The sequence below is a fragment of the Salvelinus namaycush genome, chromosome 27, assembly GCF_016432855.1.
Source record: "Salvelinus namaycush isolate Seneca chromosome 27, SaNama_1.0, whole genome shotgun sequence".
Classification (NCBI taxonomy): domain Eukaryota; kingdom Metazoa; phylum Chordata; class Actinopteri; order Salmoniformes; family Salmonidae; genus Salvelinus; species Salvelinus namaycush.
Window position 1 is genome coordinate 16,354,362 of NC_052333.1, and position 27,394 is coordinate 16,381,755.

General features: G+C 42.0%; 1 protein-coding gene across 3 annotated transcripts in view; it reads left to right on the forward strand.

The window, feature by feature from the left end:
• The window catches only part of LOC120022535 (wiskott-Aldrich syndrome protein family member 2-like), a 17,510-nt gene extending 1,946 nt beyond the window's left edge, over nucleotides 1-15,564 (forward strand). Inside the window, exons 2-10 of one of the 3 annotated variants that reach the window (XM_038966485.1) lie at nucleotides 8,205-8,213; nucleotides 8,532-8,695; nucleotides 9,202-9,336; nucleotides 9,768-9,921; nucleotides 10,016-10,133; nucleotides 13,086-13,207; nucleotides 13,408-13,569; nucleotides 13,788-14,275; nucleotides 14,367-15,564. In XM_038966485.1, the coding sequence (XP_038822413.1) occupies nucleotides 8,563-8,695; nucleotides 9,202-9,336; nucleotides 9,768-9,921; nucleotides 10,016-10,133; nucleotides 13,086-13,207; nucleotides 13,408-13,569; nucleotides 13,788-14,275; nucleotides 14,367-14,524 (1,470 nt within the window). In that variant the 5' untranslated portion in view covers nucleotides 8,205-8,213; nucleotides 8,532-8,562 and the 3' untranslated portion in view covers nucleotides 14,525-15,564. Of the gene's footprint in view, nucleotides 1-622; nucleotides 848-8,204; nucleotides 8,214-8,531; nucleotides 8,696-9,201; nucleotides 9,337-9,767; nucleotides 9,922-10,015; nucleotides 10,134-13,085; nucleotides 13,208-13,407; nucleotides 13,570-13,787; nucleotides 14,276-14,366 lie in introns of those variants that run through there. The other 2 variants (XM_038966484.1, XM_038966483.1) reach the window with 2 other exon arrangements.
• Nucleotides 15,565-27,394: the final 11,830 nt, after the last annotated feature.

Here is a 27,394-nt window from a genome sequence, read left to right on the forward strand (position 1 = left end):
ATACATTTCTGTAACATTTTGGCAAACAACGTATGTTTTCACCACTACCGCAACAAGTTAGACAAAAAATTAGAGTGTATGGGATATTCGTCTACTTCTGCTATTCATAGCTGTGCGCTGAATTGAAATATTCCATACGGAATTTATGGTACAGCTGTTTTTGTAACTGCAATACCACGTGTTTAAATTTAAAAAAAAAAAAAAATATTTTAAAAAGTAATCCTACCTAAAATCTTTCCCTACTTCTCTGTTTAGTAGTCGGTTTTTAAATCGGGGCTACCAATCTGTAACTAGAGCCGTTTTCGTAACCCATCGTCTGTCTTTCAAGCGTCTGTAAATCATGTCAGATGCAAGTCAATTCATTACTTTCCAAACAACTATCGTTTTGACCAAGTAACCAAAGAGTTACACAAAAATATTTGGCTTAAAATCATCTTCCTCTACTTCTCTGCTTGTCAAAGGCGGAAGCGGTTTTTAAATTGGGTGTACCGTTCTCGAGGGAGAGCGATTAAAGTAACCCCTCACCTGCTGTCTTCTGAAAACAGCTCTTTGTGTCAATATTGAGATTCCAAAAAGGAGCCGTTGCTAGGATACTCGCAGACACTGCCACAGTCATGAAAGAGAACAGAGACTCCTCCTACACGGTTTAAGCTAGAAACGCAGATCCAACTTTAAAAATTCCCCGTACGGTCTCGATCGAGATGCTTGTATACAACTTTTTGATCAGTTATACTTTTTCCGTTATTCACTTTCTTGTACTCTTTTTCTTTTCCATCCGCTTTCATTGGATTTCTCAAGATTCCAAAGTTCCCAATTGTGACATCATCACTTCCAACTGACATTCTCTGTAAGTGAAATCATGCAACTTTTGACACAAATCAGCTAGTAACTCCACTTTGCAACCACGTAGACAAAATATTTCAAGCTTACCAGCTTTGTCTACTTCTCTGCTACTCGAATCTGGCGTTTGGACTAAACATAACATTCGGATCAATATTGACAGCAGTTTAAGTAACCGCATCAACAACATTTTCTGTAACATTTTTGCAAACAACGTCCGTTTTGACCACTACCGCAACAATTTAGACAAAAATATAGAGTATATGGGATATTAATCTACTTCTCTGCTATTCATAGCTGTGGGTAGAATCAAAATAGTCAATACGGAACTTACGGTTCAGCTGTTTTTGCAACTGCATTACCAAGTGTTTTTCAAACTTTCCCAAACAGCTGCTGTTTTGACCACTAAGACTATTAAATACCACAACCTTACAACTTCTGACAGCAACCACACAACTGCTTACGATATCTAGTGACAACAACCACACAATTAAATACCACAACCTTACAACTTCTGACAGCAACCACACAACTGCTTACGATATCTAGTGACAACAACCACACAATTAAATACCACAACCTTACAACTTCTGACAGCAACCACACAACTGCTTACGATATCTAGTGACAACAACCACACAATTAAATACCACAACCTTACAACTTCTGACAGCAACCACACAACTGCTTACGATATCTAGTGACAACAACCACACAATTAAATACCACAACCTTACAACTTCTGACAGCAACCACACAACTGCTTACGATATCTAGTGACAACAACCACACAATTAAATACCACAACCTTACAACTTCTGACAGCAACCACACAACTGCTTACGATATCTAGTGACAACCACACAATTAAATACCACAACCTTACAACTTCTGACAGCAACCACACAACTGCTTACGATATCTAGTGACAACAACCACACAATTAAATACCACAACTTCTGACAGCAACCACACAACTTCTGACCTCAACCGCACAATTTCTGAACACAACCACACAATTACATACCTATAATAGCACCAGCTGTCAGAGCAGCTTACAGATCACTGCACCTGTACATATCCCATCTGTAAACAGCCCATCTATCTACCTCATCCCCATACTGTATTTATTTATTTATCTTGCTCCTTTGCACCCCAGTATGTCTACTTGCACATTCATCTTCTGCACATCTACCATTCCAGTGTTTAATTGCGATATTGTAATTACTTCGCCACCATGGCCTATTTATTGCCTTAACTCCCTTATCTTACCTCATTTGCACTCACTGTATATAGACTTTTGTTTTCTTTTTTTCTACTGTATTATTGCCTGTATGTTTTGTTCATTCCATGTGTAACTGTGTTGTTGTATGTGTCGAATTGCTATGCTTTATCTTGGCCAGGTCGCAGTTGCAAATGGGAACTTGTTCTCAACTAGCCTACCTGGCTAAATAAAGGTGAAATAAAAATAAATTAAAAAAATACCTCAACCACATAACTTCTGACCATATCTAGTGACCACAACCACACAATTGCATACCACAACTTCTGACCACAAAACTTTTGACCACACATCTCACTACTTACCATTTACACAACTTTTTACCACAACCACACAACTACTGAGCCACATAACTACTGAACACAACCACATTTTTTATTTCACCTTTATTTACACAGGTAGGCTAGTTGAGAACAAGTTCTCATTTGTAACTGCGACCTGGCCAAGATAAAGCAAAGCAGTGTGACACAGACAACAACACAGAGTTACACATGGAGTAAACAAGCCAATAATACAATAAACAAGTCAATGACACAGTAGAAAAAAGAAAGTCTATGCAGTGTGTGCAAAAGGCATGAGGAGGTAGGCAATAAATAGGCCATAGGAGCGAATAATTACAATTTAGCAGATTAACACTGGAGTGATAAATGAGCAGATGATGATGTGCAAGTAGAGATACTGGTGTGCAAAAGAGCAGAAAAGTAAATAAAATGAAAACCGTATGGGGATGAGGTAGGTAGATTGGGTGGGCTATTTACAGATGGACTATGTACAGCTGCAGCGATCGGTTAGCTGCTCAGATAGTTGATGTTTAAAGCGGGCGGGTGCGGGCAGCGAACGGTTGAAAAGCATGCATTTGGTTTTACTAGCGTTTAAGAGCAGTTGGAGGCCACGGAAGGAGTGTTGTATGGCATTGAAGCTCGTTTGGAGGTTAGTTAGCACAGTGTCCAAGGAAGGGCCAGAAGTATACAGAATGGTGTCGTCTGCGTAGAGGTGGATCAGGGAATCGCCCGCAGCAAGATCGACATCATTGATATATACAGAGAAAAGAGTCGGCCCGAGAATTGAACCCTGTGGTACCCCCATAGAGACTGCCAGAGGTCCGGACAACATGCCCTCCGATTTGACACACTGAACTCTGTCTGCAAAGTAGTTGGTGAACCAGGCGAGGCAGTCATTAGAAAAACCAAGGCTATTGAGTCTGCCGATAAGAATACGGTGATTGACAGAGTCTAAAGCCTTGGCCAGGTCGATGAAGACGGCTGCACAGTACTGTCTTTTATCGATGGCGGTTATGATATCGTTTAGTACCTTGAGCGTGGCTGAGGTGCACCCGTGACCGGCTCGGAAGGCGGATTGCACAGCAGAGAAGGTACGGTGGGATTCGAAATGGTCAGTGATCTGTTTATTAACATGGCTTTCGAAGACTTTAGATAGGCAGGGCAGGATGAATATAGGTCTGTAACAGTTTGGGTCTAGGGTGTCACCCCCTTTGAAGAGGGGGATGACCGCGGCAGCATTCCAATCTTTAGGGATCTTGGACGATACGAAAGAGAGGTTGTACAGGCTGGTAATAGGGGTTGCAATAATGGCAGCGGATAGTTTTAGAAAGAGAGGGTCCAGATTGTCTAGCCCAGCTGAATTGTACAGGACCAGGTTTTGAAGCTCTTTCAGAACATCTGCTGTCTGGATTTGGGTGAAGGAGAAGCTGGGGAGGCTTGGGCGAGTAGCTGCGGGGGAGGCGGAGCTGTTGGCCGGGGTTGGAGTAGCCAGGAGGAAGGCATGGCCAGCCGTTGAGAAATGCTTATTGAAATGTTCGATTATCATGGATTTATCAGTGGTGACCGTGTTACCTAGCCTCAGTGCAGTGGGCAGCTGGGAGGAGGTGCTCTTGTTCTCCATGGACTTTACAGTGTCCCAAAACCTTTTGGAGTTAGAGCTACAGGATGCGAATTTCTGCTTGAAAAAGCTAGCCTTTGCTTTCCTGACTGACTGCGTGTATTGGTTCCTGACTTCCCTGAACAGTTGCATATCGTGGGGACTATTCGATGCTATTGCGGTCCGCCACAGGATGATTCAGGGCATAATATCTCTGGATAAGCTGGTTATAATGGGTGAGGTCACCGCATGACTGGGAGGTGGGACAAAGGAGGTATCAGAGGTATAATGAGTGGAACTAGGGGCTCCATTGTAAACTAAAACAATGATAACTAACCTAAACAACAGTATACAAGGCATATTGACATATGAGAGAGCATCTAGTGACCTCAACCATATAACTTCTGACCGCAATCAAACAAATTCTGACCACATGTAGTGTCCATAACCACACAACTCCTGACCTCAACCACACAATTACATATCACAACAACACAACTTCTGACCACACATTTAACTACTAACCATATCCAAACAGCTTTTGACCACAACTACTGAACCACATAACTACTGACCACTACTACCACAACTTCTGACCAAATCTACTGACTTTCGTTGGGAAATAAAAATGACATTTTTACACTTCTTTCACTACCACAAACGTTTAAAGAGCTTTAGCTAGCCCCACCAGCTTTACTTGTAAAGTTACCATCTAGTTTGTATAATTTAAAAAAAGCGATGTTTCCAAAACAGTACCAGCGTCGGGGCTCTTAACAAAACTCACTCGGTCCGAAGATAGTGATACAGTCGTCAATAGGCACTAAAGTAGTTAGAGTAACATCTTTGAGCTGTCCCAGACTAAAATAAATATTTTAAATGTGTATTTTTCCGTATACAGTATCAAATCAAATTTATTTATATAGCCCTTCTTACATCAGCTGATATCTCAAAGTGCTGAACAGAAACCCAGCCTAAAACCCCAAACAGCAAGCAATGCAGGTGTAGAAGCACGGTGGCTAGGAAAAACTCCCTAGAAAGGCCAAAACCTAGGAAGAAACCTAGAGAGGAACCAGGCTATGAGGGGTGGCCAGTCCTCTTCTGGCTGTGCCGGGTGGAGATTATAACAGAACATGGCCAAGATGTTCAAATGTTCATAAATGACCAGCATGGTCAAATAATAATAATCACAGTAGTTGTCGAGGGTGCAGCAAGTCAGCACCTCAGGAGTAAATGTCAGTAGGCTTTTCATAGCCGATCATTAAGAGTATCTCTACCGCTCCTGCTGTCTCTAGAGAGTTGAAAACAGCAGGTCTGGGACAGGTAGCACGGACAGGTAGTCTTGGACACGTAGTACCAGTCTAAAGTTTGTACACCTACTCATTCAAGGGTTTTTCTTTATTTTTTATATTTTCTACATTGTAGAATAATAGTGAAAACATCAAAACTATGAATGAACACATATGGAATCATGTAGTAACCAAAAAATTGTTAAACAAATCAAAATACAGTTCATATTTTAGAATCTTCAAAGTAGTCACCCTTTGCCTTGATGACAGCTTTGCACACTCTTGACATTCTCTCAACCAGCTTCATCTGGAATGCTTTTCCAACAGTCTTGAAGGAGTTCCCACATGCTGAGCACTTGTTGGCTGCTTTTCCTTCACTCTGCGGTCCAACTCATCCCAAACCATCTCAATTTGGTTGAGGTCGGGTGATTGTGGAGGCCAGGTCATCTGATGCAGCACTCCATCACTCTCCTTCTTGGTCAAATAGCCCTTACACAGCCTGGAGGTGTGTTGGGTCATTGTCCTGTTGAAAAACAAATGATTGTCCCACTAAGCGCAAATCAGATGGAATGGCGTATCGCTGCAGAATGATGTAGTAGCCATGCTGTTTAAGTGTGCTTTCAATTGTAAATAAATCACCAACAGTGCCACCAGCAAAGCACCCCCACACTATCACACCTCCTCCATGCTTCACGGTGGGATCCACACGTGGAGATTATCCGTTCACCTACTCTGCGTCTCACAAAGACACAGAGGTTGTGGAAACAGAAATCTCAAATTTCGACTCATCAGACCAAAGGACAGATTTCCACTGGTCTAATGTCCATTGTTCGTGTTTATCGGCCCAAGTAATTTGACCATGAAGGCCTGATTCTCGCATTCTCCTCTGAACAGTTGATTTTGAGATGTGTCTACATTTATTTGGGCTGCAATCTGAGGCTGGTAACTGTAATGAACTTATCCTCTGCAGCAGAGGTAACTCTGGGTCTTCCTTTCCTGTGGCGGTCGTCATGAGAGCCAGTTTCGTCATAGCGCTTGATGGTTTTTTCGACTGCACTTGACAAGTTCTTGACATTTTCCGGATTGACTGACCTAATGATGGACTGTCGTTTCTCTTTGCTTATTTGAGCTGTTCTTGCCATAATATGGACTTGGTCTTTTACCAAATAGGGCTATCTTCTGTGTACCACCCCTACCTTGTCACAACACAACTGATTGGCTCATACGCATTAGGAAAGAAATTCCACAAATTAACTTTTAACAAGGCACACCTGTTAATTGAAATGTATTCCAGGTGACTTCCTCATGAAGCTGGTTGAGAGAATGCCAAGAGTGTGCAAAGCTGTCATCAAGGCAAAGGGTGGCTACTTTGAAGAATCTTAAATATGAAATATTTGTTTAAAATAATTTAGACAAAATGACTCAGGAGGGAGTCAATTAACCGAAATTGATTTGTTTGTGTTCAGCTCAGACTTGCTGCGCTGTGTTAGAAAAAGACAGCGACTGCCTGTGTGACTAGCACTCCTTGTCTCTCTCTACTCCCTGCTGTAGCGACCACCACAGAACATCAACAGTGTATATTGCGCAGTCCGTGTTGCTGAAGCCATTTGTGGCTGAAAAGTACTGTCACCGAAGTCCTCCATTTGTTTAGGAAAAATGTTCCCTATTCTCTCAACCCTTGCTCTCTTTACATGACACATGTATGCGCCGCATGCACGTGACCAATACGTTGGTATAGCGTATGCTAATCACATGAATAAATTGGTTATAACAAACTCTAACACCGTAACATATGTGACAGAAAAATGGATGAGGAGGACGTGGGGAAAAAAACTTGACACGGGGAAGGTTTACATGTTTCTCAGGCGGCAAAGGGGAAGTCAGATGTGTGTAAGAAATTAGACGTACTTGTGGAACTACTGGAGATCAAGAAAAATAAGGAAGGCAAGTACAAAGCGCTGCATAGCCCTGCATATTATGTGTGCCAAACAGGGGCTGTTAGATCACAATATTTGTTTTTTTCTGACCATTTGGAACAGTGTAAACAACACAAGATGATAAATTATAAGCGTACCTTTTTTGTAAAGCCTTTATTCGAGCAAAGACTAAAAACAGTGCATGCATTCGGGAATGCAATGGCCAACATTAAAGGTTTATTTATTGTTTAGGCTAATTATTCAAGACTTCTTTTGTTATTTCATTTTAAAACAAAAATGCTTAATTGCATTTCAAATCATGAATGACTCATGCTGTGTGATGACATGAATGATTGATTGGTACAGTAGCCTATATATTGACATATAGGCCTAAGTAAGTTACGGTAACAAGATGTGCTTTTAGGCCTACAGCTCGATGGTGGTTATACTTGGCTGCTATACTAAGCCTACTAATGATAATGGCATTACTTATTATTATAATGATGATCATAATAATAATTGTAATAATAACAATAACAAGAAGGAGAAAATCAAGAAAAAGGAGGGTATAGGACTGGAGCGAGAGCCGCATGCATATTATTTGTGACAAACAGGTGCTGTTAGATTACAATATTATTATTTTTCTGACCATTTGGAACATTGTAAACAACACTAAATCATGTATAAGTTATACCAGAGAGGCTGTAGTAACAAAACTGTAAAGCATTTATTACAGCATAACAAAGATTAAAAATGAATTTGTGAAATTGCTTTTTCCGACATGTTGTGGTTGCATGAGGCTTGGAGCTCACGGAATCAGGCTATTAAGCAAACACTCAAACAGGTAACAGAAGCAGGATCTGTCTTATTTCTGTAGATATATATGGATGATTTATAAAGTCAGGCACATTTAAGTTAGGCTATTGATTATAGGACTATTTAAGTTAGGTTATTGATTTTAGACCTAATTTTAAGTTGGGTTTCCTCTCTCTTCACTTTTAGACAATTAAGGCAAGGGCTGTTTTCTCATCTCCTCACTCCTCTGCTGCCTCCTCCACATTGTTCTCAACACCAATATGCTGGTTAACTTTGCTATTATGCACATAGCAACATGGTCAAGGAAAAGGCTCCAGCCAATTCAACAGCGCACTGATGTTTCAGAACCACAGACAGCGACCGTGATCCAACGCGGAAGAAAGCGCATTTGTTATAAAATAATATAATTTTTATTAGTGTTGCACCATTGTTCTTACATAATATAACCAAGTACAATTACAGTAGCACGTGTCATAGAGTGATGGACCTTTCTCACATGCTGCCCCCCTCCAGGGAAGCCCCCCGCTACCCCTCCCGTCCCAGAATGCCATTGGTGACGAGGAACATCGAGCCTCGCCATGTGTGCCGCCAGACGATCCCCAACACCATCCGCAGCGAGCTGGAGTGTGTCACCAACATTAGCCTCGCCAACATCATACGCCAGCTAGGCAGCCTCAGTAAGTTACTCACTCTATGTGTTGGGTGAGTTTATACCTAGGGAAGTGCTACATGCAGAACAGTGCAGTGTATTGTAATATGAGATTGTGTGTGTAAATTGCAAGTATGTATCTTGTGATATGTAATCATGTGTATATACACTGAGTGTACAAAATATGAACACCTTCATAATATTGAGTTGCAGCTCCCCCCTTTTGCCCTCAGAACAGCCTCACCTGCTACAATACCCCATTCAAAGGCACTTTAATATTTTGTCTTGCCCATTCACCCTCTGAATGGCACACATACACAATCCATGTCTCAATTGTCTCGAGGCTTAAAAACCCTTCTTTAACCTGTCTCCTCCCCTTCATCTACACTGATTGAAGTGGATTTAACATCAATAAGGGATCATAGCTTTCACCTGGATTCACCTGGTCAGTCTGTCATGGAAAGGGCAGGTGTTCATAATGTTTTGTACACTTAGTGTATTTAGGCCATAATATACATTTGTTTGTGTGTGTAGGTAAGTATGCAGAGGATGTGTTTGGAGAGCTGTTTGTGCAGGCGGGGGTGTTTGCTGTCCGGGTGAACACACTGGGAGAGAGAGTGGACCGTCTACAAGTCAAAGTCACCCAGCTCGACCCTAAAGAGGAGGAGGGTAAGAGACTGACATATACCATGGGGTGATTTCCCGCATGCTGATTAAGCCTATTAGATTTAAAAGCAATTTAAATGGAGAATCTTTATTGAACATGATCTTTAGTTCATAACTAGGCTCAACCTGTGTCCGGGAAAACCACTGTATGTTACAAGCAAACAGTTCCATGTAGTTAGTATTCAAAGTGAGAATTCAGTGGACTTTAAGTATAATGTAATGCAACACATACTGGCACATACTGTATACCTTTGTCCCAAACAAACAGAATACTAACCCTAACTGTGTCTCTCTCTCGCTCTCTCCCTCTCTCCATCTCTCTCTCTCTCCACATCGCTCTCTCTCTCTATCTCTCTCTCTCCATATCTCTGTCTCTCTCTCACCATATCGCTCTCTCTCCACCTCTCTCTCTCCACCCTCCATCTCTCTCTCAGTCTCTCTGCAGGCCATCACCCAGAAGAAAGCGTTTCATAGTAATCTGACTCAGGACCAGCAGTTGTTCTGTAGACCCTCTCTACCGCTGCCTGTACAGGAGACCTATCTGACCTGCAACCCACCTCCACCACTCAACAACCTCAGCCAGTATAGGTACACGCACGCGCACACACACGTACGCAAACGCGCGCGCACACACACACACACACACATTGATATTGTTCGTTTTTGTTGTTGTCATGTCTAGGGATGATGGTAAGGATGCTCTGAAGTTCTACACGGATCCCTCCTACTTCTTTGATCTGTGGAAGGAGAAGATGCTGCAGGACACAAAGGACATCATGAAGGAGAGACGCAAACACAGGGTAACGGGTAACACACACAAAGTAAAATGGCGCTGCAGAGGATAGCAGCCGTTTTACGGGCTCCTGACCAATTCTGATATAAAAAAAATATATATAAAATGTTTGTACATCATGTCTACTCCATCATTTCATCAGAATGGGGATCACTAACCTTGATTTGGATGACAATTTCTACTTTACCGAATCGGCAGCTCTGGTCGTTCTGCTCACTCCTGACCAGGCCTTAATCCCCGGGACTCGAAAGAGGAAGCGACGGTGCAAGAGAGGTAGAAGAGACTACGTTGACGAGACTACGATGGCGAGCAAATAAACCGCCTTTACCCTCCTTCTATTGGCGAACGTACAGTCACAAGAGTAAAAAACTGGACGAGCTCCGTTGGAGAATATCCTATCAACGGGACCTGAGGAACTGTAATATTCTATGTTTCTCGGAGTCGTGGCTGAACAAGGACGCTGTTTTTTCAATCCATTGTCTAGACCAGACGGTTGCCTCGGTTAAGACGAAGAGGGGACCGGTGTGTCTCTTTATTAACAACATCTGGTTCGCAATCTTTAATGTTAAAGTAGTCTTGAGTTTTTATCGCCTGTGTTAGAATACCTCATGATAAGCTGTAGACCATACTATTTACCAAGAGAGTTTTCATCTATATTTTTTGTAGCTGTCTATTTACCATCACAAACTGATGCTGTCACTAAGACCATACTCATCAAGCTGTACAGGGCCATAAGCAAACAAGAAAATGCACAACCATAGTCAGCGCTTCTCGTTGCCGGTGATTTTAATGCAGGGAAACTGAAATCCGTTTAACCGAATTTTTACCAGCATGTCACCTATGCAACTAGAGGCAACAAAACTCTAGAACACCTTTACTCCACACACAGAAACCCGTACAAAGCTCTCTCTCACCCTCCCTTTGGAAAAGCTGACCATAACTCTATCCTCCTGATTCCTGCTTACAAGCAAAAACTCAAACAGGAAGTACCAGTGAAGCGCTCAATATGGAAATGGTCCGATGCAGCGGAAGCTAAGCTACAGGACTGTTTCGCTAGCACAGACTGGAATATGTTCTGTGATTCATCTGATGACATTGATGAGTTTATCACATCAATCACCAGCTTCATTAATAAGTGCATCAACAATGTTGTCCGCACAGTGACCGTACGTACATATCCCAACAAGAAGCCATGGATTACAGGCAACATCTGTACTGAGCTAGAGCTGCAGCTTTCAAGGAGCGGGACACTAATCTGGACGCTTCATACTCCCATAAAAGACCTTTGTTTGAAAAACAAGGGAAAAAACAGCAATAGTACTGTTTGTCCATTTTGAGACACTGTAGCCAGTACACACAAAATAGTCCAAATTAATCTGTCAATTTAAGAAATGTATCATTCATTTTGACAGTTTTTGCCAAGGAGATCTTAGTCGTGGAATTTTACATCTAAGTAAGATGTTTGGTGCAGTGTTTGTCAATGAAAAAATGTGCATGAATACGAGTCATCTCTCGTTGAATGACAACAAAGACTATATTGAAGAATCCCTACTGTTGACCAATCATCGACAAAGGGGCGTAGACTTTGGCTACCGACTTTGGCTTGCCTCAAGAATTGTTTTGGTGTGCCCGAACAGCCGAAAGAAAAACCTAGCCGAAGACCAAAACAAACAAAAAATGGCACAAAATGTTGTTAATCTCTTCAGAACTGTTTTGGCTGAGAAGCATGCGGACGCCTTTAGTCCCCTCCTGTACTCCCTGTTCACCTCGACTGCGCTGCCACGCACGACTCCAACACAATTACATTTGCTGACGACACGACTGGTAGGCCTGATCACCAACAATGAGACCACCTATAGAGAGGAGGTCAGTGATCTTGCAGTGTGGTGCAAGGACAACAACCTCTCCGTCAACGTCAGCAAGACAAAGGAGCTGATCGTGGACTACAGCAAAACTGAGGACTGAGCAGGCCCCCATCCACATCAGTGGAGCGGGTCGAGAGCTTCTTGTTCCTCCGTGTCCACATCACTAAGGAATTAACATGGTCCACACACACCAACGCAGTCGTGAAGAAGACACGACAATGGTAAAGGTTTGGCATGAGCCCTCAGATCCTCAAAAAGGATGCTCCATTGAGAGCTGCGCCATTGAGAGCTTCTTGACTGGCTGCATCACAGCTTAGTTTGGCAACTGCTTGGCATCTGACAGCAAGGCGCTACAGAGGGTAGTGCACACGGCCCAGTACATCACTGGGGCCGAGCTCCCTGCCATCCAGGACCTCTATATCAGGCAGTGTGAAAGGAAGGCCCTAACAATTGTCAAAGACTCCAGGCACCCAAGTCATAGACTGTTTCTCTGCTACCGCACGGTAAGCAGTAAGGAAGCACCAAGTCTGGAACCAACAGAACCCTGAACAGCTTCTACCCCCAAGCCATAAGACTGATAAATATTTAACCAAATAGCTACCCAGGCTATCTACATTGACTAACTCTTTTGACTCATCACATACCCCGCTGCTATTGTTTATCTATTCTGTTGCCTAGTAACTTTACCCCTACCTACACTGAGTCTACAAAACATGCTCTTTCCATGACAAAGACTGACTAGGTGAATCCAGGTGAAAGCTATGATCCCATATTGATGTCACCTGTTGAATCCACTTCAATCAGTGTAGATGAAGGGGAGGAGACCGGTTAAAGAAGGATTTTTAAGCCTTGAGACAATTGAGACACGTCCTTCAATGAGACAGTGGAGTTTGTTTTCGGCCTGTTGGGAAATGCATCCCATCTTCTGCTTAAATAAAACAAGGAAGTGCACTTATAGCTCTGTTAAATGCCCTTTCCTGTTTCTCTTCTCTTTCCCTCTGTCTTTCTCTCTCTCTTTCGCTCTCGCTCCTCTCACTCTCTCCCTCCTTCCCTCTCTCTTTGTCACCCCCCTCTCTTTGTCTCTGTCTGAGTAGAAGGAGAAGAAGGACAATCAGAATATGCGGACTCTGAATCCCAGGAAGATCAAAACCAGAAAGGATGAGTGGGAACGGCTAAAGATGGGAGAGGAGTTTGTGGTGCCCAAGAATGACATGGGGTGAGAGATGAGAGAGAATGAGAACAGGGCGAGAGATGAGGATAAAGAGGATGGGGCGAGAATGTATGAAGTGGAGTGAGGAGAAAGAGAATATGAGGGAGGGAGATTGAGAGTGATGTCCTATAGAATGATTTTAAACTGTTTAATTGTGTTGTTATTGATGAAAATATTCACTCTTTTTTTGTGCATCTTGTGTGTAGAGAATCTCTTGAGGGTCTGAATGGCAGTATTGGTTCAGGAGAAGGCTGTTACTCCCCTGATGGTTTGGACCAGAGTACAGGGTCGTACGCCTTCGATCCTGGCTCCCCCCTCCCTCCCCCCGCCCCGGACGACTTCCTGCCCCCTCCACCCCCAGACATGGCGTAAGTAGCAGGGATAGAGTGGTGTAGTGTATGCACATTTAAATTGTGCATATACTGTAGTTTTTACACATATTTTATGCTAATTTAGCATTTTTGGCATTAGTGTTTACTCTCCAGTCAACACACTTCATCTCAAGTGGACAAAATCGTTTGGAGAAAGTTGTGTTTGGAGAATCCGTGTGCTGACCTTAATCCTTCCCCTGCTCTCTCATTGGCAGGTATCATGACGGACAATATGGAGCATCAACCCAAAAGCGCACCAGCGTTCTTAGCCCCACACACCCCCCTCCAGCCCCTCCCATGCCCTCTACTGCTCCCATTGGCACACGGCCCAACCTGGCCCCTCCTCCTGCCCCACCTCCTCCTCCCCCCTCCCCTGGCTTCGGAATCCCTCCCCCTCCCCCCTCTGGATTTGACTTTTCCACTCCCACTCCCCCCACTTCCTCCGCCTATCCCTCCCCCCCTGCCCCACCTCCTCCTTCCTATCAGGCCTCCATCTCTCCGCCTCCTCCCCCTTCTCTCCCCCAGGGTGGTGGCGCACCTCCTCCTCCTCCTCCCCCGCCTCCCCCAGGCCCTCCTCCCCCCACTTCTGGCCCTCCTCCCCCCTCTTTCTCCATTGGGGCTCCCCCTCCTCTTAAATCCACCCAAGCTCAGCCAGAAGCCCCCGCTGACGCTCACAGTGACCTCCTGTCGGCTATCCGGCAAGGTACGACACACATACACACAGACAGACCGATACGAACACACATAAACACACACACACCCTAATCCCCCATCTCTCCCTTTCTCTCTGGCAGGTTTTAACCTACGTAAGGTGGAGGAACAGAAAGAGCAGGAGAAAAAGGATAACTACGGCAACGATGTGGCGGCCATCTTGTCTCGCCGTATTGCTGTGGAGTGCAGCGACAGCGAGGACGACTCCTCAGAGTTGGGAGATGACGATTGGTCCGAGTGAGACCTTCATCACCGCCACCCTCATGGTCTTCCTCGGTCCTACTCAGAGAGAATACATCATATCCTTATCCCATTACTTCTTTATAACCTATGATCTAAGGAATAGAGGTCCAAAGATAAGTGTGTGTCTGTGTATCACTACTACACTCTTCCTCAGTGTTCCCCACTCCTGTCTATGCCAATCACATTCCCTGTATGTTTTATGTATAACTGAACTGAGAAGCCAATGATTTAATTATGAGAACAGTCCAAATATCAAAAAGCCAATTATTAATATAAGGGGCACAGGGCCAAAGGTAATGATAATTATATCCTCATAGGCTACACACAGATATCAACAAACATACAGTATACTGTACAGATATTGATCCTTACATGCATACACAGATAGTACAATTATGGTATAATTGATGAACTGTATTAATATTTTACTTTAATTATAAGATGTGTTAAATAATACCAAGAGCACAAAGAAAGGTTTTTATTGCTGTTTTCTCGTTTTTCTTTTTTTACCTGTCTTTCTCTCTCTGTGGTTGGCATGGGAATGGTTACCTGGGCGACAGAGGGTCTCATTCACAGATGGGGGGAGGGGTTCTGAACCGTATCTAAAATATCTGTAATGTTCTGAGTCAGCCCTAGCTGAATACTAAAACCATGCTGCCCCCTATCAGTCAAAACATTATCTGACCAATCAGGGATCCCTCTCTTGCCCTAGTCCCGCCCCTCCATAAGTGCCTTTGCTTTTCATGTTTATGTGCGAGGAGGATAAAGTTAACCTTAGACACTGATCTAAGGTCAGGTTTCTGTTTCTTTCCCATCATAACCATAGGATTGGATGAAAGGTACCTGATCCTAGATCTGTGCCTAAGAGACAACTTGATCCTCTTCTGTTTACGTGCCTTCTGTTTGTTTTAAAGCCAAAGTGTAATGCCACAATCAGATCTGAGCATGTTAATATCCAACCACCTGTTTCTGCTTGTCCTGTCTGTCTCAACTTTATCAGTGACGATTATTACAATAATAAAGATACAATGAACTATACTGCTGTTTCAAGTGCATTTGTGTGCTGTGTAAATTATGTGTATGGGTGAGTTCCAGACCGATTAGCTATGGTGCCTGCACAGTTGCCCCTCCCTCCCTCGCGTGCTGCCTGCGCATACTGGCACAACTTTAGAGATCCCTGTTTTTCTACAGTCAAAAGACTACAATAGCCACCATGCTGTTGAAAACCAACGCATACATTATTGCAGTTGTTTAACATAGTGGTAAACCTATTTCCTGTAGTCTCAAAAATGACTAAATGTTTTGTTTCATGTAATGATGTTTATTTTTATTTTATACAACGGGTATGTCTAATCCTGAATGCTGATTAGTTAAAAGCTCATTCCAGCTAGTGTCTATTCCACAAGGTACCACAGGCTAAACGTATGAAGTTAAAGGGAAATGGAAACACTAGGATTTAGAATGCCAGCTGACTGTTACTGTAAATCGCCGTATTGGCATTTTTGCGTCACTGGCAGGAGAGACAATTTTGGAACTCCCAAAAATGGCTGAAATTACCGAGTAGCTCCGAGACTGAGAATGAGTTTATTACAGATATTGAAATAATGTTAGTTAGGGAGACAATAAACCTACTGAAACTGTTCATGTTTGAGCCGATCGTTGCCTCAGATCAAAGAGTTTGTTCTCGTAGCAGTAACAACACAGGCATGCCGCCTGAAACACCTCAGCTAGAGGGTCGACGTAGCCAAACACAAACTGTTGTGAGTGTGGATGCTGCCAGATAATGGCAAGAGAGTATGATTATTTATATTTGTATTTATTATGCTGCTAAGGCAGCAGCTAATCTTCCTTGTGTCCAGCAAAATTAAGTCAGTTTATACAATTTTAAAAAACATTACAACACATTCACAGATTTCACAACACACTGTGTGCCCTCAGGCCCCTACTCCACCACATATCTACAGTACAAAGTCCATGTGTACGTGTGTGTGTATAGTGCATATGTTATCGTGTGTGTGTGTATGCATGTGTCTGCCTATGTTAGTGTTGCTTCACAGTTACCACTGTACCATAAGGTGTTTTTCCCCAGTTTTTAAAAATCTAATTTTACTGCTTGCATCAGTTACTTGATGTGGAATAGAGTTCCATGTAGTCATGGCTCTATGTAGTACTGCGCGCCTCCCATAGTCTGTTCTGGACTTGGGGACTGTGAAGAGACCTCTTGTGGCATGTCTTGTGGGGTATGCATGGGTGTTGTCAGGGAAATTCTAGAGGAAGAGAGAGACTTTAAATTCTTCCAACAACAGCTTTATTATAAGATTTGCAAAAATGAAGCAATCAGCATCACCAAGAATGGTTCAGAGTTGAAAGCTTAACAAACATAGCCAGGTCTCTGCTTTGATAAATACAACCCCTTTCTGTATACGTGGCAGTCAGCAGATAGTGTGTAAAAGGTAATTAGTTCTCTGTGCAGACTTTAAGAAAGATGGTTGAGCCCTCGTGCTAACTGCATTCACAACAACAAACACTATATTGTACCTTGTTCTGCAAGGTTCCATACATGTGACTTTCTGTAGATAGTAAACACACGGGATTTCACATGCTGCGGTTGCACCCAAACATCTCTTAGCTGTAAGCCCAGTTTTATGACTAAGTCACACCAAGACAAGTTTGTATCAGGTTAGAAAAACACTAGCATATAACAAGAGACTATTCTTTAAATTTACCAAAGATTCTAAATTATATCCTAATCGATCTAAAACATGGCCATTTTCCAATGCCCCATACCAAGGAATTAACCCGCGGTGACTTTTGAAGTTTCGAGGATTGTGGTGACTCAATTGGAATGTCATTTAATTGTTAAATGCTCCTTCTAATCCATCTTAATCTGGTTAGAAAAAAACTAGCATATAACAAGAGACTATTCTTCAAGCAGTAAAACACAGGATAGCATGACTAATTATGTAATTTTCCATGACAGTGTCCGAGCTGTGCACCAGTAGTTGAAACTGACAGGTCGGTGCATTCAACATGTCATAAATACAATGTCATAAATACAAGTAGTGATGAAGTTAATCTCTCCTCCACTTTGAGCCAGGAGAGATTGACATGCATATTATTAATATTAGCTCTCTGTGTACATCCAAGGGCCAGCCGTGTTGCTCTGTTCTGAGCCAATTGCAATTTTCCTAAGTCATTTTTTGTGGCACCTGACCACACGACTGAACAGTAGTCCAGGTTTGACAAAACTAGGGCCTGTAGGACCTGGCTTCTTGATAGTGCTGTTAAGAAGGTAGAGCAACGCTTTATTATGGACATACTCCCCATCTTAGCTACTGTTCTTTCAATATGTTTTGACCGTGACAGTTTACAATCCAGGGTTACTTCAGTTTAGTCACCTCAACTTGCTCAATTTCCACATTATTTATTACAAGATTTAGTCCTCATTCACTAAACCCTAAACCTCAACTAACGTATTTCATGCCACTCACTCTGAAACTAACTGCAACTCTTAAGTGTTGCGATCATTTTAGTCGCTGTAGTAGCTGACATGTATAGTGTTGAGTCATCCGCATACACAGTGACATGCCATAAGTAAAGATTGGAAAGACCCAGATGCAGACAACGTCAAATTGACAACTGTTTAATAATCCAACAGGGGCAGGCAAAAGACAGGTCAAGGGCAGACAGGGGTCAGTAATCGAGAGGTGGGGAAAAGGTACAGGACGGCAGGCAGGGTCAGGGTAGGCAGAGGTCAATAATCCAGAGGTGGGGCAAAGGTACAGGACGGCAGGCAGACTCAGGGGCAGGCAGAGTGGTCAGGCAGACGGGCTCAGAGTCAGGACAGGCAAGGGTCAAAACCAGGAGGGTGAGAAAAAAGAGACTGGGGAAAGCAGGAGCTGAGACAAAAATGCTGGTTGACTTGACAAACAAGACAAACTGGGACAGACAGACGGAAATCACAGGTATAAATACACAGGGGATAATGTGGAAGATGTGCGACACCTGGAGGGGGGTGGAGACAAGCACATTGACAGGTGAAACAGATCAGGGTGTGACACCCTCTGTGTTCTGTTAGACAGGTAACTCTATATCCACAATATAGCAGGGGGTGTAAAGCCATAACACCCTCTGTGTTCTGTTAGACAGGTAACTCCATATCCACAATATAGCAGGGGGTGTAAAGCCATAACACCCTCTGTGTTCTGTTAGACAGGTAACTCCATATCCACAATATAGCAGGGGGTGTAAAGCCATAACACCCTCTGTGTTCTGTTAGACAGGTAACTCTATATCCACAATATAGCAGGGGGTGTAAGGCCATAACACATTTTTCAGCAGCAGACTATGATCGATAAAGTCAAAAGCCGCACTGAAGTCTAACAAAACAGCCCCCACAATCTTTTCATCATCAATTTCTCTCAGCCAGTCATTTGTGTAAATGCTGTGCTTGTTGAATGTCCTTCCCTATAAGCATGCTGAAAGTTTGTTGTCCATTTGTTTACTGTAAAATAGCATTGTATCTGGTCAAACACAATTTTTCCAAAAGTTTACTAAGGGTTGTCAACAGGCTGATTGGTTGGCTATTTGAGCCAGTAAAGGGGTCTTTACTATTCTTGGGTAACGGAATGACTTTTGCTTCCCTCCAAGCCTGGGGGCACACACATTCTATTAGGCTTAAATTGAAAATATGGCAAATAGGAGTGTCAACATCGTCCGCTATTATCTTCAGTAATTTTGACTGTGTGTTGTAGAGATATCTTAGCTGTATTGCCTGTATTACATCCAGACAGAGGTTCCTGTCAGTCTGTCTGAATGGCAATATATTAATTGGACGTGTCACGGGCATGATACACTAGCACAGGTTGCCACGCGGTGTATCGCCGCTTCCCACTCATTTCAATAGAAGGAAAGCGGTGAGAAGCGGAGAGGGTGAGGAACCTTCGGGCGGTGCGAAGGTGGCATGGGAGGCAGTGAAAAATATAAACTTTTCCCAACTTTATGCAAATCACCAGCGGCAACCGCTGGGCGATGACCAATCATATAGAGTGGTTCCCATGACGAATTTGACGCTATGCGACCCAAGGCTGGAGACTTTCTTCAGCAAGGATGGCTGACCAAAATACTAGGATGGAAGCAAATGTAAGTGATTATAACGTCATAACAAATCATGCAAAAAATGTACAGTTGACATGTAGAGACAAACGATTCTGTATATTTTTTTATCATCAAGTTAATTTACGAAAATCGTGATTTAGCAAGCTAGTTGACTAGCTAACATTAGCCAGCTAGCTGGCTATCTTTATTGGTGTTGTGACATGAGTATGAAATTGTAATTCTGGTTGTTTAATGTTTTAGGGACTCCTGAAACAACCAGCAAACCAGGCTGTCGTCTTGTGAAACAGTGGATGTACAGTGCCTTGCAAAAATATTAATCCCCCTTGGCATTTTTCCTATTTTGTTGCATTACAACCTGTAATTTAAATGTATTTTTATTTGGATTTCATGTAATGGACATACACAAAATAATCCAAATTGGTGAAGTGAAATTTTAAAAATGACTTGTTTAAAGAAAATCTAAAAAATAAAAACCGGAAAAGTGGTGTGTGCATGTGTATTCACCCCCTTTGCTATGAAGCCCCTAAATAAGATCTGGTGCAAGCAATTACCTTCAGAAGTCACATAATTAGTTAAATAAAGTCCACCTCTGTGCAATCTAAGTGTCACATGATCTGTCACATGATCTCAGTATATATACACCTGTTCTGAAAGGCCCCAGAGTGCAACACCACTAAGCAAGGGAGACCACCAAGCAAGTGGCACCATGAAGACCAATGAGTTCTCCAAACAGGTCAGGAACAAAGTTGTGGAGAAGTACAGATCAGGGTTGGGTTATAAAAAAATATCAGAAACTTTGAACATCCCACAGAGCACAATTAAATCCATTATTAAAAAATTGAAAGAATATGGCACCACAACAAACTTGCCAAGAGAGGGCCGCCCACCAAAACTCACGGACCAGGCAATGAGGGCATTAATCAGAGAGACAACAAAGAGACCAAAGATAACTCTGAAGTAGCTGCAAAGCTCCACAGCGGAGATTGGAGTATCTGTCCATAGGACCACTTTAAGCCATACACTCCACAGAGTTGGGCTTTACGAAAGGGTGGCCAGAAAAAGCAATTTCTTAAAGAAAAAAATAAGCAAACACATTTGGTGTTCGCCAAAAGGCATGTGGGAGACTCCCCAAACATATGGAAGAAGGTACTCTGGTCAAATGAGACTAGAATTTAGGTTTTAATCCATCAAGGAAAACGCTATGTCTGGCGCAAACCCAACACCTCTCATCACCCCGAGAACATCATCCCCACAGCAGGGGATGTTTTTCATCGGCAGGGACTGGAAATTGGTCAGAATTTAAGGAATGATGGATGGCGCTAAATACAGGGAAATTCATGAGGGAAACCTGTTTCAGTCTTCCAAAGATTTGAGACTGGGATGGAGGTTCACCTTCCAGCAGGACAATGACCCTAAGCATACTGCTAAAGCAACACTCGAGTAGTTTAAGGGGAAACATTTAAATGTCTTGGAATGGTCTAGTCAAAGCCCAGACCTTAATCCAATTGAGAATCTGTGGTATGACTTAAAGATTGCTGTATACCAGCGGAACCCATCCAACTTGAAGGAGCTGGAGCAGTTTTGCCTTGAAGAATGGGCAAAAATCCCAGTGGCTAGATGTGCCAAGCTTATAGAGGCATACCCCAAGAGACTTGCAGCTGTAATTGCTGCAAAAGGTGGCTCTACAAGGTATTGAATTTGGGGTTGTGAATAGTTATGCACTCTCAAGTTTTTTGTCTTATTTCTTGTTTGTTTCACCCAAAAATATTTTGCATGTTCAAAGTCGTAGGCAAGTTGTGTAAATCAAATGATACAAACCCCCAAAATCTGTTTTACTTCCATACTGTAAGGCAACAATACAGGAAAAATGCCAAGGGGATGAATACTTTCGCAAGCCACTGTAAAGAATCTAGCTAGCTAAAGCATTTACTGCAAATTGAATGTACAATTTAAGCTTCCCTTGCTGATATTTGCCATGCAATGCAGATAGATGAAATAATGTAGATAGCTATGTTCTTGCTTATTGTGAAGTGGAGGATAAAAATACCTGTATGCCTATGGATGTGTAGCTAGCTATCTAGCAGATCTGTGTATGTACCCAAACATTTGGTATACGTTTTAGTTCAGAACCTAGATATGAAACTCAGATATCATAGCCAGTTGTATCAACTTCAAAACAGTCTAAATAACATTAATGAAGCCTATGGATTGAGTAGAATATAATATAACTTTGTGCCATGGATGCAAGTCGTATATACATGTAGTTATTACCATGCACGAGATCCCCACATTGTAGCCTGTACATTTAAAATATTCACTGATCATGTACTCTACCTTGGCAAATAAAGGTGCAGTTCAGGTATGAATGTCTTTGAGATTATTTGTCATTCATATCCAATAACAGGAGTATCACATTCCAGTCTTTGTATGATACTGTGTCTGCATGTATGTATTACAATTATACACTTCAACAGTGTTTACCAATCTTGGTCCTGGGACATCAATGGTTACACATTGTAACTAATAGACTAGAAACAGGATTTAACTAGTTAAAGGCTGATTTGTAATTCATATATACAGAAATATAATTTTTTTAAACAGTACACTCTACTTCCTATGCATCATGTAAATACTCTAAAACCGGTTCATCTCAATATCTAAATCCCTTCATCTGCATTGATCTGATAAACAGGATAGGTGTAGTATTTCATCAAATGAGAGACTTAATTTCAACCCGTAGAGAATGTGAAACGCTTCATTGAAAGAAGTTCATTATCCAAGTGTTATAAATACAAGCATTATAAATATTATAATGGTAATATTATAAAAACAAGTTCAATCTGTACTTCAATGCACATATGTTTGCTTTATAAAAACAAAGGAAGAAAGAGGTGGCAAGAGAGGTGTAAAAGACAAAGGGAAAGAGGTAAGAACATAGGAGCAGGGAAGGCAGCATATGATTAATGAATCACAGTGCGACCCAAATATTCTCTCAGTTCATCACAATTACATAATGTTGTCTCTAGTCGGCCCGAAGGTTATCTTAAAAGAGGGTGAGGTGGCGATGATAGGACTTGGGGTTGGCATCCTCTCTCACATCAAAACATATCTGCAGACGAGAGACAGATGGAGAGAGACAGAGAGAGCATATTAAAGCCTTGTGTTTTTATTTTAACATTGTTAGTCATCATAATAATCAGGAGGTGAAATGCAAAACTGACCTTGGATCATTAACTATGGGGCTACTGCATCTCTATCTGTATTTCAATGTAAAGCATCTCTTCAATAATACTTCCTGTTGACCTGACCAAGTGACCTCACCTCTGATCGTGCTGTGCCCTCTATGTAGCCAGTTCAGATGCGGGAGGGGTTCACCGACACAACTGATATAAAGTAGAGGATTTAGGGAGAAGAGGAGAGAGGGATGTAGTGAAGGAGAGAGACTGTTATTGAGAAAATAAGGTAGTTAAAGAGACAGTGTTCAACAGGAATCTGTGTGTGTGGCTGCAGAGTACATTATGCTGAAAAACATGAACGGACACACGAGGACAAATATAGCGTAGTTATAGAAATAATGAAGTGTCTTACAATTCTCCATGGTTGGCCCTCTTGCCTATACTTTGAAGGTGGAAGGAGCCACAGTTATACACCTGAGCCTGCTTACTACACAACACAATCCATCAATCAGATTGATAAATGAGTGTGTAGGTGTGGGTTATAGGGTGTCTAATTGTTCTACATTTTTTCAATATGGGTGATTTAAAATAGCCTGTTTTGTTTTTGTACAGACATCACACCCTTACCTAAACAGCAGCCTCACCTGAGAAGTAGATATCAAAGGGAGAGAAACTGAATTGAATAACTGCAGTTGACATAGCTTAGTAAATGGAAGAATACTCTTATTGCAATGTGAATGGCTCTTAAAAGAGCCTTTGGTTGTGCATAGTGTACTCTATGGTGTTGCCAGAGAACAGCACCCTCTTCTAAGAAGTAGGAGGTGAAGATCTCCAGCACATCGATTGCCTCTCTTGCTGCGTTGTTGTACCCCATCCTTGAAACATCCTGCAGAGCAGCAGACTTGTCCTCTGGCACACGGTTGCGAGCTGCAGATCCCCTACTGGTCCTCGTGTCCATCCTCATGAAGTTATCTTCTTATGTCGTGTGTCGGTACACTTATGACAACAGCCAGCTCAAGTGCAGGGCGCGAAATTCAAAAGATTTTTTTTTTTTATATTTAACTTTCACACATTAACAAGTCCAATACAGCATATGAAAGGTACACATCTTGTGAATCCAGCCAACATGTCCGATTTTTAAAATGTTTTACAGCGAAAACAGCACGTATATTTATGTTAGCTCACCACCAAATACAAAAAAGGACAGACATTTTTCACAGCACAGGTAGCATGCACAAAGCCAACCTAACTAACCAAGAACCAACCAAACTAACCAACAAACAACTTCATCAGATGACAGTCTTATAACATGTTATTCAATAAATCTATGTTTTGTTCGAAAAATGTGCATATTTCAGGTATAAATCATAGTTTACATTGCAGCTACAATCAGAAATTGCACCGAAAGCAGACAGAATAATTACAGACACCAACGCCAAATACCTAAATACTCATCATAAAACATTTCTGAAAAATACATAGTGTACAGCAAATGAAAGACAGGCATCTTGTGATTCCAGCCAATATTTCCGATTTATTAAGTGTTTTACAGCGAAAACACAATATAGCGTTATATTAGCTTACCACAATAGCCAGAAACACAAGCCATTTCCCAGCAGTAAAAGTTAGCGATCGTGACAAACCAGTAAAAGATATATAATTTTTGACTAACCTTGATATTCTTCATCAGATGACAGTCCTATAACATCAGGTTATACATACACTTATGTTTTGTTCGAAAATGTGCATATTTAGAGCTGAAATCAATGGTTATACATTGTGCTAACTTAGCTACTTTTTCCCATAACGTCCAGATTTTTTTCTGACACTTTTTCTGACCCACATATTCTGACCAAATAGCTATTCATAAACATAACTAAAAAATACATGTTGTATAGGAAATGATAGATCCATTAGTTCTTAATGAAATCGCAGTGTTAGAATTCTAAAAAATAACTTCATTACGACATCCAGCTTCGGTATAGCTAGAGTACCCAAAAGTTGGGCGCCGACGACGAGTTCACATGTAGGACAGATATATGAAATAGCATCATAAAATGTTTCTTACTTTTGCTGATCTTTCATCAGAATGTTGGACAAGGGGTCCTTTGTCGGGAACAATCGTTGTTTGGATTTAGAACGGCCACTTTCCCTCTCGATTTAGCAAGCACACTAGCCAAGTGGCACGAATCTCTCCATCGTCAACAAAGTCAGAGAACGGAACACGGCAAAACTCCCGAAAAAAATTCAATAATCTGATTAAACTATATTGAAAAAACATACTTTACGATGATATGGTCACATGTATCAAATAAAATCAAAGCCGGAGATAGTAGTCGCCTATAACGGCAGCTAAACAGAAGGCAAATCCAGGTACCTCCTCGCGCTCTCCAGAAAACAGGAAATGGGGGACACGTCATACAAAGAGCTTGTATTCCACATCAGACCAAGATAAACACTAAATTTCTTCTCTCACCGCCTCTTGACATCCAGGGGAAGGTCTATGAAGTGCATGTATACTAATACGTATCATGCCCATTTATAGGCAGGAAGTAGAACAGAGCCTCGATTTCAGACTTTCCACTTCCTGGTCAGGAAGTTTGTGTCAAATGAGTTCTGTTTGACTCACAGATATAATTCAAACGGTTTTAGAAACTAGAGAGTGTTTTCTATCCAATAGTAATAATAATATGCATATTGTACGAGCAAGAATTGAGTACGAGGTCGTTTGAAATGGGCACCTTTTATCTGGCTACTCAATACTGCCCCTGCAGCCCAAACAGGTTAAACCATTTTGCCACAACTTTGTAAGTATGCTCGGGGTCATTGTCCATTTGGAAGACCCATTTGCAACCAAGCTTAAACTTCCTGACTGATGTCTTGAGATGTTGCTTCAATATCTCCACATAATTTTCCTACCTCATGATGCCATCTATTTTGTGAAGTGCACCAGTCCCTCCTGCAGCAAAGCACCCCCCCCCCCCCCCAACATGATGCTGCCACCCCCGTGCTTCACGGTTGGGATGGTGTTATTCGGCATGCAAAGCCACCCCCTTTTTCCTCTAAACATAACGATGGTCATGATGGCCAAACAGTTCTATTTTTGTTTCATCAGACTAGAGGACATTTCTCCAAAAAGTACATATTTGTCCCCATGTGCAGTTGCAAACCAAACCATAGTCTGGCTTTTTATGGCAGTTTTGGAGCAGTGGCTTCATCCTTACTGAGCGCCTTTCAGGTTATGTCGATATAGGACTCGTTTCACTGTGGATATAGATACTTTTGTACCTGTTTCCTCCAGCATCTTCACAAGGTCCTTTGCTGTTGTTCTGGGATTGATTTGCATCTTTCGCACCATAGTACGTTTATCTCTAGGAGACAGAACGCGTCTTCTTCCTGAGCGGTATGACGGCTGCGTGGTCCCATGGTGTTTATACTTGCATTCTATTGTTTGTACAGATGAATGTGGTACCGTCAGATGTTTGGAAATTGCTCCCAAGGACGAGCCAGACTTGTGGAGGTCTACAATGTTTTTCCTGAGGTCTTGGCTGATTTTTTTTTCTTCCCATGATGTCAAGCAAAGAGGCACTGAGTTTGAAGGTAGGCCTTGAAATACATCCACAGGTACACCTCCTATTGACTCAAATTATGTCAATTAGCCTTTTAGAAGCAGAAGCTTCTAAAACCATGACATAATGTTCTGTAATTTTCCAAGCTGTTTAAAGGCACAGTCAACTTAGTGCATGTAAACTTCTGACCCACTGGAATTGTGATACAGTGAATTATAAAGTTAAATAATCTGTCTGTAAACAATTGTTGGAAAAATTGCTTGTGTCAGGCACAAAGTAGATGTCCTAACCGACTTGCCAAAACTATAGTTTGTTAACAAGAAATTTGTGGCGTGGTTGAAAAACGAGTTTTAATGACTCCAACCTAAGTGTATGTAAACTTCCGACTTCAACTGTATGTACATGTGTAGCATGTAACAATAACAGGATCATATCAAGGATAGCATCACAAATGAATACATAAATACCACTTGAAGCTTGATGAGTTGATCTAGGGACAGGAACTACACAAAAGTACCTGCCCTATCCAGAATAGCCTACTCTCTCACTTTGACAGTTGGGGCTGCTATCCTTTCACCCTCCTCCATGGCTGTTAGCTAGCTACCTACAAATGCATTTGGAGTTTGTTTTTTACAGTGATAAATACATCAAGATAGCTAGCTAATATGAAATTAGGTAGCTGGTGATATTTAATTAACTTAGCTAGCTATCTATACAGTATGTGAAGTTTGCTAGATAGCTAGCTAGCCAACTATCTAGCTCATTTGAGTTTTAGAGGATATTACTATTGAACTATGTACCCATTTAATAACCAGACCATACAAACATGCTATGATGAATTTTTTACACACGATCGAACATGGTGGTGGGCGTGCTGAAGCGACAGGCAGCAATTTACAGCTATCTAGTATACATGCACCACTAATCCTTATGAAGGACTTCCTGGCAGAAGGGGTTACTCGACCAGTCAGCAGCAGATATACCAGTTAAATAATTGCTGAAATG